Source organism: Trematomus bernacchii, unplaced genomic scaffold (genome assembly GCF_902827165.1).
Source record: "Trematomus bernacchii unplaced genomic scaffold, fTreBer1.1, whole genome shotgun sequence".
Lineage (NCBI taxonomy): Eukaryota > Metazoa > Chordata > Actinopteri > Perciformes > Nototheniidae > Trematomus > Trematomus bernacchii.
In genome coordinates this window covers 95967-108223 of record NW_022987812.1, presented here as the reverse complement: position 1 = coordinate 108223, position 12257 = coordinate 95967, and the positions used below count along the sequence as shown (strand labels likewise).

Below are 12257 nucleotides of genomic sequence, written 5' to 3'. Positions count from 1 at the left end.
GGTGGTTGTGTGTGAGGTGTGTGTGAGGTGTGTGTGGGGTGTGTGTGTGAGGTGTGTGAGGTGTGTGTGAGGTGTGTGTGAGGGGTGTGTGAGGTGTGTGTGAGGTGTGTGTGAGGTGTGTTTGAGGTGTGTGTGAGGTGAGAGGACCCTCACCTGACGGAGTCCACGTAGACCGCCTGAGTCCAGTTCTGAAACGTCTGATTTAACTGCAACACCAAAACACACCAGTCACATGACAGGAAGTATTCTGTATACTTTAAAGTACTTCTTTACCAGTCACCTGTACTAATATTATAGTTGGTGACAGAGGTGTAAAGTAACTGAGTACATTTACTCAAGTCCTGTAGTTAAGTACACTTTAGAGTTACTTGTACTTTACTTTACTACCAATCTGCACAACGAATACTTTTACTGTATTTTGATGATAATACTTTTCTACTTTTATTTGAGGAACATTTTGAATGCAGGACTTTTACTGAAACTACTCTCTGGTACTTCTACTTTTACTGAAGTACAATATCCGAGTACTTCTACTTTTACTACAAGATCTGAGTACTTCTACTTCCACTAAGAACCAGATCTGAGTACTTCTACATTCATTAAGAACAAGATCTGAGTACTTCTACTTTCACTAAGAACCAGATCTGAGTACTTCTACTTTTACTAAGAACAAGATCTGAGTACTTCTACTTTCACTAAGAACCAGATCTGAGTACTTCTACTTTCACTAAGTACCAGATCTGAGTACTTCTACTTTCACTAAGTACCAGATCTGAGTACTTCTACTTTCACTAAGTACCAGATCTGAGTACTTCTACTTTCACTAAGTACCAGATCTGAGTACTTCTACTTTCACTAAGAACCAGATCTGAGTACTTCTACTTTCACTAAGTACCAGATCTGAGTACTTCTACTTTTACTAAGAACCAGATCTGAGTACTTCTACTTTCACTAAGAACCAGATCTGAGTACTTCTACTTTCACTAAGTACCAGATCTGAGTACTTCTACTTTTACTAAGAACCAGATCTGAGTACTTCTACTTTCACTAAGAACCAGATCTGAGTACTTCTACTTTCACTAAGTACCAGATCTGAGTACTTCTACTTTCACTAAGTACCAGATCTGAGTACTTCTACTTTCCACTAAGACCAAGATCTGAGTACTTCTACTTTCACTAAGTACCAGATCTGAGTACTTCTACTTTCACTAAGTACCAGATCTGAGTACTTCTACTTTCACTAAGTTACCAGATCTGAGTACTTCTACTTTCACTAAGTACCAGATCTGAGTACTTCTACTTTCACTAAGTACCAGATCTGAGTACTTCTACTTTCACTAAGTACCAGATCTGAGTACTTCTACTTTCACTAAGTAACCAGATCTGAGTACTTCTACTTTCCACTAAGTACCAGATCTGAGTAGTCTTCTACTTTTCACTAAGAACCAGATCTGAGTACTTCTACTTTCACTAAGAACCAGATCTGAGTACTTCTACTTTCACTAAGTACCAGATCTGAGTACTTCTACTTTCACTAAGTACCAGATCTGAGTACTTCTACTTTCACTAAGTACCAGATCTGAGTACTTCTACTTTCACTAAGTACCAGATCTTAGTACTCACTTCACTAGAACCAGATCTGAGTACTTCTACTTTCACTAAGTACCAGATCTGAGTACTTCTACTTTTACTAAGAACCAGATCTGAGTACTTCTACTTTCACTAAGAACCAGATCTGAGTACTTCTACTTTCACTAAGTACCAGATCTGAGTACTTCTACTTTTACTAAGAACCAGATCTGAGTACTTCTACTTTTACTAAGAACCAGATCTGAGTACTTCTACTTTCACTAAGTACCAGATCTGAGTACTTCTACTTTCACTAAGAACCAGATCTGAGTACTTCTACTTTCACTAAGAACCAGATCTGAGTACTTCTACTTTCACTAAGTACCAGATCTGAGTACTTCTACTTTCACTAAGTACCAGATCTGAGTACTTCTACTTTCACTAAGTACCAGGTCTGAGTACTTCTACTTTCACTAAGAACAAGATCTGAGTACTTCTACTTTCACTAAGTACCAGATCTGAGTACTTCTACTTTCACTAAGTACCAGATCTGAGTACTTCTACTTTCACTAAGTACCAGATCTGAGTACTTCTACTTTCACTAAGTACCAGATCTGAGTACTTCTACTTTCACTAAGTACCAGATCTGAGTACTTCTACTTTCACTAAGTACCAGATCTGAGTACTTCTTACTTTCACTAAGTACCAGATCTGAGTACTTCTACTTTTCACTAAGTACCAGATCTGAGTACTTCTACTTTCACTAAGTACCAGATCTGAGTACTTCTACTTTCACTAAGTACCAGATCTGAGTACTTCTACTTTCACTAAGAACAAGATCTGAGTACTTCTACTTTCACTAAGTACCAGATCTGAGTACTTCTACTTTCACTAAGTACCAGATCTGAGTACTTCTACTTTCACTAAGTACCAGATCTGAGTACTTCTACTTTCACTAAGTACCAGATCTGAGTACTTCTACTTTCACTAAGTACCAGATCTGAGTACTTCTACTTTCACTAAGAACCAGATCTGAGTACTTCTACTTTCACTAAGTACCAGATCTGAGTACTTCTACTTTCACTAAGAACCAGATCTGAGTACTTCTACTTTCACTAAGAACAGATCTGAGTACTTCTACTTTCACTAAGTAAACCAGATCTGAGTACTTCTACTTTCACTAAGTACCAGATCTGAGTACTTCTACTTTCACTAAGTACCAGATCTGAGTACTTCTACTTTCACTAAGTACCAGAATCTGAGTACTTCTACTTTCACTAAGTACCAGATCTGAGTACTTCTACTTTCACTAAGTACCAGATCTGAGTACTTCTACTTTCACTAAGTACCAGATCTGAGTACTTCTACTTTCACTAAGTACCAGATCTGAGTACTTCTACTTTCACTAAGAACCAGATCTGAGTACTTCTACTTTCACTAAGTACCAGATCTGAGTACTTCTACTTTCACTAAGTACCAGATCTGAGTACTTCTACTTTCACTACGTACCAGATCTGAGTACTTCTACTTTCACTAAGTACCAGATCTGAGTACTTCTACTTTCACTAAGTACCAGATCTGAGTACTTCTACTTTCACTAAGTACCAGATCTGAGTACTTCTACTTTCACTAAGTACCAGATCTGAGTACTTCTACTTTCACTAAGTACCAGATCTGAGTACTGGCTTCATCCTGTAAATGTGTCCTGGTTTTACCGACAGACTGTTTTATATAAATCTTAAGATCTATATTTTCTTACCCATAATGCCACAGCTCTCTCCAGCTGGTCCTGGGTCAGCTCGGCCCCGTCCTCCACCTGGAAGGAAGCCTTGAAGAACAGCCCCTCTGTGAGGAAGGATCACATGACATATGATGAATACATCTTCTTCTCAGCTGTGATGAAGGTGTGACGCGCAGCAGGAGAGGTTCAGCTGTGATGAAGGTGACGATGAGGAATGAGGATATTACACTTTTAACACCTCAAACTTCACTTCTCCAGGATTTAATGAACCAAAAAACCCTTATTCTTTATATTAAACTCTATAAATAAAGGGTTATATATGAAAATGATAAAGTTCTCTCCAGATGTCAAATTGTAAGTTTGACTTGAGGAAAACTACATTTCCATGTTTGAAAATGTAGTGAAATTATATAATAATAGCCTAATATAATAGTATGTATTTATTAGGAACGTATGTATGAGCTGTATGTCGGAACATATATTTCATTTAAAGGGTTTTTTCTTTTCTTCATTTCACATGTTTGTGTGAGGACTTCCCTGTTCCCAATTTAAAGTTAAATTATAGATATGTGTGAGCTCTAAATGTTAATATTTCTTGATAAAAACACAACTCACATTTCCCCTTATATCACTTTAATGTATTTATCTTCTGTTAACATGTACATAATGAATGTACTTTGTATTTTTTGAGTTATGTTGTGTCCTCTAACCTCCCGGCTCTCAGCTCTCCTGCTGTGCTTCACGTCGGCCACTAGGTGTCACTGCAGTGTTTCTAATGTTAGTCAACAGCACCCTAATGCACTCCTTCTACTCCATCAGCTGCTGTCGGACACCCTGCACGCTGCGCTCCTCTCCCGACAGGTTTATGACTCAAATGTATCTGAATAAAGTCAGTACAATAGGGTTAGTGCTGCTTCCTGTCAGAGAGGACGAGCGGCAGGACGTCTCACAGAAACTAATAAGTGCAGAAAATAGACCGAGACAGAGTGGACAGAGGTAGAGGAGAGACAAAGGACAGACGTGGTTTATTTGAACTACAAGTACCAGGTGACTACAGTCTGATTGGACAACTAAACGATCATATCATGTCCTACAGTTCTCCCAAAATCACGACGACCAATCACCTGATGAGCCCCAAGCCTCCACCGGATCTATATCTACAACACCATCAGTCTTTCTACTGATTGAACACAGGTATCAAGACACCACCTAAACTACTCATTGAATCGTGTTTCCAGTCTTAAAATCTGTTGTTTTATTAAATGGAAAAATAGCATTTATGCCAAAAGCTTGGAGACGATCAGCAGCTCGATTGGCTTCAGTATGTTTGTTTTTGAATGGAGCATTACTCACACACTATATGGCCAAAAGTCGCAGACACCAGCATAAAGAAAGGCATATTGCTCTGCTCTAAAATATGTTTCACATCCAAGTTGTTTACATGCAAACAAATAGACTTGCCGTTAGTCTGAAAAACACAATATTCCTATTTGTTTGTAGTCGAGGTATTCTGGTCATATCTTGCTGTTAAAATAGCATTTATGAAACCCTTTCCAGCCGAGGAGGACTTGTTGGAGGACTTGTTGGAGGACTTGTTGGACCATGCGATGGCAGCCTATCATTCCTTCAACAGCCTCCATATAAAGGTCAGGGTTTAGATGTTTATGCAAACCCAAAAACCTGTAGATATCCAAGTCTTGGGTAATGTTTAAAAGTAGCTCTGTTTCTCCTTTTGACCAGCAATGTTGGCTTTTTGTTTTTGGGCATGCATCTGTAGTTGGTTTGTGTCCAACAGACGGAGCTGACCATACACGGGCAAAGAGTGGCTTGGAGAAAGCCAACAGAGACATACCCTGTGCCCGGGTCCAAAGAATGCTTTTAGAACCTGAATAATATCAGCATGAACTCAAATGTCCTAAAGGGAACATGCTGCATTGTGTGTAAACCATAACTCATTGTGGAGTTGGATGGTAACGCTACTCAAGTTATCAAACTGGAAAGCTTTAAACCTCACGCTGTTTTTTGTCAGAACTCAAAATGATAACCACACGTTTAGTAAGAGAACAGTAGAGCGTCACGGTTTGCTGCGCTGCGGGTCACACCGGACGCAAAGCATTATTTGTGCGTCTTGCGATAACATCTGAAGTCAGTGCAAAGAAGCAGATTGATGCCAATTCACAGCTGTTTGTTCACAGAACGTGTTTGTTCAGAAACTGGAGAAAACTGCTGGAAAGTCACTACTTTCAGTCTGTGTGAGGTTTGTAGGCGTGTGGACGCAGCCGCTGCAACGTGAGCTGCCGTCGTGCGGACACACAACGCATTGATTCAATCAGTATCTCGTTATTGTTAGATAATTTAGTTAATAACTAATCACGGCAAAATAAGTTAATGTTGTTGTTGTTGATATCTACATGGAGATAAGTCCCGCCTCCACACCAGTGCGTTTAGTTTGAGTGACGGGAGTAAACACAGATGATGTTTTCGCGAGTGATGCAGGACGAATCCTCGCTTCCCGTCCGATGTGAACGCACCGTGAGAAAGGGAAGTTAGAAAAACTCTTTTATAAAAACACCAGTCCATAAACCTTTGGCCATATAGTTTACGTTGCAACAAATAGATTTTAAGACTCAATACCAGTTCCTATGCTGTGATTGTTTACAGTGCATGCTTCTGTCATTACTGGTTCTCTACGTCTACAATTCTTGTTGTTACTGCATGACGTACTGTTCCCCGATGACAGTCCACACAGACATGTCAAATGGAAGCGATGTTTACATTGGCATGGCCCCGCGGGCTCGGCTGCTGATCCACCGCCGAGGCTAGCGGACAGACTGACTGCTTTGAGGGTAGTGGAGCTCTTGGTTATAAACCGGTGAGCGGTGACGACCACGGGCAGCGGAGGGGAAGGAAGGACATCTTCTCCTGAGTGCTGATCAGACACACTTGGGTTCAAACTGGGTTTTGAAACTGTTACGTTTGACTTTGTCGACGTGCTTGCATCCCCTGCTGTTTGTTTGCTGCCTGTCATGTTCCCCGGAGATTCTTCCACATCTACATTTCCAATTAGGGTTGTAGCCTTATCAGCCTCGGTGGTGTTTGTCGTTTTAATTGGCACTGAAGGCGAGTCTTTGATCGTTAGAGCAGTTGTTGCATTTGACATGGCGTTGTTTTTAAGGCCTGCTGTGTGGGAGGCCCTCCCAGGAGGTGTGGGCCCCTCAAGCCCAGCAATGAGGCCTTGACCTGGGCCGTGGATAGAGGAGAGATTGGGGGATCTGGAGGCTGGAAGGTAGGAGGGGAGGTTGAGTCCAGAAGTGTGGAGAGGGTTCAGAACAACAGGAGCATTGATGGGCTGTTTGGAGTCTGTGGCGCCGGGGCTTGGAGAGGTCGTTTGCATATCAGCAGGAAACGATTGAGTGTTAAGGGAAGCATTTACATCCAGAGTTACACCATCATGGGGGGAAGAATCATCATCATCATCATCATCATCATCATCATCATCATCATCATCATCATCTGCAATGTGTATCTTTGGAACAACGTCCGCCGGGTCAAAGGAAGCAGACAGATGCCACAGGTGACGTGAGGCGTCAGACGATGAGGCCGGATCGTCCACAGACCGAGAGGCGTTCGCTGTGTGTGAGCGGTTTGCACGTGGTGGCACAAAGTCCTCTTTATCATTCTCTCCGGCAGAAATAAAAGCGTGGCTTGATTTGAATTTGTCTTGAGTGAGTGTGAGAGCGTGGCGAAGAGGGAGTGTGACTGGCTGTGCTGGGTGTGAGAGGGTCTGTAATAACCCGTCCGGGGGGGGGTCGGGGGGGCGTGGGCTGGTGGGATCCAGCGGTCGGCCAATTTGGCGACAATGCGATCATTTCTGCCTCTGCTGTGCTGGCAGACAGTGATTGTAATGAGAGGAGAGGAGAGAGGGAAGGGGTGATGGTGGGGGAGAGGGGGAGGGAGGCTTTGCCAAAAGGAATAGAAAGTTGAAGAGAGAGAAAAGAAGGTGTGAGAGTTTCTGCGAGGGGAAGAGAGAGGGATGATTGCCCTCCAACCTCTGCATTGTGAGCACGTTTCACACTCGCATTCAGAAACATGCTGTGGCGAGCGTCAGGGTGTGTGTGCATGTCAGGGTGTGTGTGCATGTCAGGGTGTGTGTGCATGTCAGGGTGTGTGTGCATGTCAGGGTGTGTGTGCGTCCCACGGTCTGGGTGTTCAGTGTTCGGATGTGTCGAGGTTGAGCGGTGAGTATAATCCAGCCCTGAAGCGTGCTCGGGGGCCGCGGTGATAATCAGTGCACTGGTGCTGCCGTGCTGCGCCTGCGCTGTGACGGGTGGAAATAACAAAGGGGGTGTGGGGTGATTAAAGGTGTCACTGTGCTCACTGTGAGAGGTGTTAGTGTTCATTTGCAAATGTGAGATTGTGTGCTGCAGCCTCCATGGGTCTCTGCTAGAGGTCAGGCTGGAAGTGTCTTTGTTCTGTGACCCTGATGGAGACGTCTGAGCCACGAGAAAAGGCTCTCTCTCTACTACAGACAGCATCAGTGTGGCAGCAGCACGAGCCTCTGAAGGTGCAGTGAGCGACAGCTTGTCAACGGGATGGGAAAGGAGACTCCCGGTTGAAAGGAGACTCCCGGTTGAAAGGATGCGATTTGAAGTCACAGAAGCAGAGTGTATAATTGGCATTGTTTCAATATTTCCCTGCAGCAGAGTCAGGGTGCGTTCAGAGGCCCGGGTGAGAGCTGCTGTCTGAGAGGTAAAGACAACGTGAGGCTGATGCGACTCTTCTGGTGAATATATATCGCTCAAATCTCTCTGATCTGAATGAACTGACAGGCTGGCTGAAGGCCACAAAATCATTGAGGAACCCAATGGTTCTAAATCTGATGTAAATACAGCAGAGCTTGATGCAATGTTCTCCATGTATAACCCTGAAGGAGTTTGACTAAAGGATGACTCTAGAAATGTCCCAACTGACTGAACAAACGAACCTGATTGCGTATCAAGCGTCCGATTGCTCTCAGAGTTGGGCGACCGACTCCTAACAGCTTCTGATGTATCGTTAGTGGACTCTTTAGACGAGTGGTATTCAGGGAGCAGTGCATCATCAACAATCTGCGGGACGGACACGGCTTTAGAAAAGACAGGAAGTGACAAAGAGGACGCCGTGTCAACCCTCGTCGACAGAGAAAGAAGCGACGACAGACGAGGCTGAAGGTATCCGCTGCCTTCGTCCGGCTGTGTGTGAGCAGATTCAACAACAGCGTCTGTTTCTGAAAGCCTTCGTTGGGAAGAGGAGGGGAGGACAGGAGAGGAGAGTAGAGGACTGGGAGAGGACCAGAAGGGAGGAGAGGACCGGGTAGGGGTTAGGGTATTAGTAAAGGAAGTAGATGCTGAGAAAAAGGGAAGTGGAGGGGTTGGGAGAGTTCTGGAGGAGAGGGCGTGGAGAGGGGATGGAAACATGTCCGAAGAGACGGTTTTGGTTAGAGCAGAAGTGGAGGAGAAATGAAAGGGTCTTTGAGGAGTGGCAGATATGTCTGTCTGTGTGTTTAAATTGTTAATCAGTCGAGAGTCCGGACTTCTAGTTATGTCTGTTTCATACACACAAGAGGAGGGTATATCAGCCATGTTTTTATTCTGACGCACCGAAGAAGAGAAGATCTGCTTTGGGGAAATCAGAGAAGAGCTCCGTCCTGACATCGGTAACAAAGTCTGTGTGAAGTGGAGCGATGACAGGGGGGGAAGAGGAAGGGGTGGTGTTGGTTGTTCAGTGAAGGTTTGTGTGTAGGACATGTCCTCTTGCTTTAGCCCACTAGAGTGAGAGTGCTTTGTTTGAGCTGTCAGAGACCTGCTGATGACAGCTTCTGCTTCTGGCATCAATCCATCTTGTGAGCGGCTGAGAGAAAGCTCACTCCCTGCTGCTAAAACACTCACTGGGCTTTCCGAGCGGTTGTGAACGCCTCCTCCTTCAGAAACAGTTAAAGGGTGTGCAGCAGGAAGTGAAGCACCACGATGGTCCGATCTGTTGAAGGACTTTGGGTCGATGACAGCTGGAGGGACGGTGGCAGGTTCGTCCAAAGCGTACGCAGCGTCAAACTCATACAAGTTGAAAGCGTCCGCGTTCTCTGGAAGCTCGTACGCAAACACCTCTGACCCCGACGGGAACTCATCGAGCGTTTGAGTTTCCCGCCCGATCAGCAACGACCACTGCGGCGCCGCGGGTTTGTTCTTCCTGTTGCTCAGAACCGAGGATGAGGACAGCAGTGAAGACGATGTATCTCTGCCCTCATCAGGAGACGACTCCTGAGACAGAACTGGTTCAGGAGGGGGTCGATGAGGAGGTGTAGGAGTTTCCTCATGTGGTTGTGATGTAAGCGGCAAGCGTGCAGTAGTTGTGTTTTTCAACGCGGGTGCATGTGTCGCACGCCTCTGTGTGGGTTTGAGTCCGGTTGGTTGAGCAGATTTTGTGATGTGAACCTCTGGCCGGGGTGTTCTGGGTGAAGCCGGGCGTCTGCCTCCAGCCGGCCTCTTCCTGCCCTCCCAGATCAGAGGCGTGGAGATGAACCCCAGAGAGGTCTTGGAGCTGCGATGGTTTCGGGGCCGTGGGAGGAAGCGTGGAGGTCTTGGTCGAGGGGTTTCAGGCGGAGGTGGAGGTCCCCGAGTCAGGGCTAAGAATCTGGCGGCTAAAGACGCTTTATCTGGGAGAGTCGGGGCCGGGGCTGGAGGTCTGGATGCAAGGACCCGAGGAGATGGGGGTCTTGGTGCATGAGGAATGGAAGATCCTGCAGTGGTTAATCCAAACATATGCCGACGCCTTCTGTTTGGAGCGGCTGGGAGAAGAGGCTTGGGTCGGGAGGACTGGGATGATCTCACTGGAGACTCCTTCACTGTCATCAAACCAGACGCCATCATAATGAAAGAGCAGGTTACAGACAATAAACAAAAGCAATGTTTTCAAGTAATAAACAAAGTAGAAGTAAACACAACTATTAGGAACGACCTGAAACCTTTACATCAGTGTCAGGTGGAGGTCATTGTACCTTTATGACATTTATATTTGTGATTCTCTTAAAAGAAAGACATGTTTTAAGAAAGAGGCCCAAAAAGAGGCAGGTGTAAATAATAGAAAAGTAAAATATCATTTTCATTTGAGAGGAAAGCCAGAAGAGTTTTTGCTTTTTCAACAACATTTGTGAATTATTGTTGTTAGTTAATACCTCAGCAACTTTGACAGGACCCCCTACGGTGGCCGACAGGTGCAAAACATTTCCACTCGGAGAAACACTCAAATATAAAAACACAAATGTTCCAAAACACATGAAAGTGAAGCCGTTGTAAAGCGTTTGCACGTGTTGGCCACCATACACCCTGATCATAATGAAACTGAAGCACAGAGATTTGATGCAAAGGCTCGAATGAGATGAAGACAAATATGATAGACCTAGTAAAATATCAGGATCACCAGCAGCAGGAAACTGGCTGCGAAGAATATAAATGTGGAACAGCCAGCAATCATTAGATTAATCAACTCTTAAAAGATAGCAAAGATTAGGATTTTCTAACTGGAAAACAAGTGGAAAGAAGTAAGAAAAATATCTAGACCAAATGATAAGCGAGTGTTAAAGGTCTCCTATCATGCAAGATGCACTTTCTGATGTCTTCTCTACATCACCATGTGTCCCCCGTGTGTCCCCCGTGTGTCCCCGGTGTGTCCCCCGTGTGTCCCCGGTGTGTCCCCGGTGTGTCCCCGGTGTGTCCCCCGTGTGTCCCCCGTGTGTCCCCGGTGTGTCCCCGGTGTGTCCTCCCCGGTGTGTCCCCCGTGTGTCCCCGGTGTGTCCCCGGTGTGTCCCCCGTGTGTCCCCGGTGTGTCAGGAGACTCACAAAGTGATGTCTTCTCTACATCACTATGTGTCCCCGGTGTCCCCCGTGTGTCCCCGGTGTGTCCCGGTGTATCCCCGGTGTGTCCCCGGTGTGTCCCCCGTGTGTCCCCGGTGTGTCCCCGGTGTGTCCTCCCCGGTGTGTCCCCCGTGTGTCCCCCGTGTGTCCCCCGTGTGTCCCCGGTGTGTCCCCGGTGTGTCCCCCGTGTGTCCCCCGTGTGTCCCCGGTGTGTCAGGAGACTCACAAAGTGATGTCTTCTCTACATCACTATGTGTCCCCGGTGTCCCCCGTGTGTCCCCGGTGTGTCCCGGTGTATCCCCGGTGTGTCCCCGGTGTGTCCCCCGTGTGTCCCCGGTGTGTCCCCGGTGTGTCCTCCCCGGTGTGTCCCCCGTGTGTCCCCCGTGTGTCCCCCGTGTGTCCCCGGTGTGTCCCCGGTGTGTCCCCCGTGTGTCCCCGGTGTGTCCCCGGTGTGTCCCCGGTGTGTCAGGAGACTCACAAAGTGTCAGGAAATAAACCCCTCTCTCTTTTCCTCCGTACCCACATCTCTAAAAACGGGGGAACAACGGAGCTGATCCAGATTTGCTGCGTCATGACCACATTACTAAAATGTGGGCGGGCTTTACACTAGGGATGCCAGAAACTGACCATGACCAAAATCGAAGATCGGACAGCCCTGGCGAATATTAATCGATTAATCGCCCCCCCTGTAATCTGGTTCCACGTTTGCCATAAACTCAAGGAAACCGCCTCCTTCCACGACGGAGAGGGGAGGGGCGGGGTCGGTGTGTAGCAGGCTGCAGCACTCTGCGCTGCTGGCTTCCTCCAAGTTTACAGTAAAACAAACTGGTGGTGTGATCAATGGTCATTTACAATTATTAATACTATTACTATTATTAGCATTAGTCTATATTTTGGTTGAAACCAAACCAGGAAAAAAAAGAAAAACATAAATATTAATAAAAAAATATATTAATAAAATCGATTTTTAAAAATAATATTCGATTATGGAGACTGTAACGAATAATCGAATAATCGAATAATCGCTGGCATCCCTACTTTACACCCACGGGCCAATC

At 45.7% G+C, this 12257-nt stretch overlaps 1 protein-coding gene across 8 annotated transcripts in view; it reads right to left on the bottom strand.

Annotated features, from left to right (window-relative positions):
* adgrg6 (adhesion G protein-coupled receptor G6) overlaps positions 1–12257 on the bottom strand; it is a 113904-nt gene that overhangs the window by 37429 nt on the left and 64218 nt on the right. For all 8 annotated transcript variants that reach the window (XM_034150919.1, XM_034150915.1, XM_034150918.1 and 5 more), the window contains 2 exons: positions 3329–3414; positions 154–206 (listed from right to left, as the gene is read on the bottom strand). In XM_034150919.1, the coding sequence (XP_034006810.1) occupies positions 154–206; positions 3329–3414 (139 nt within the window). The remainder of the gene's footprint in view (positions 1–153; positions 207–3328; positions 3415–12257) is intronic.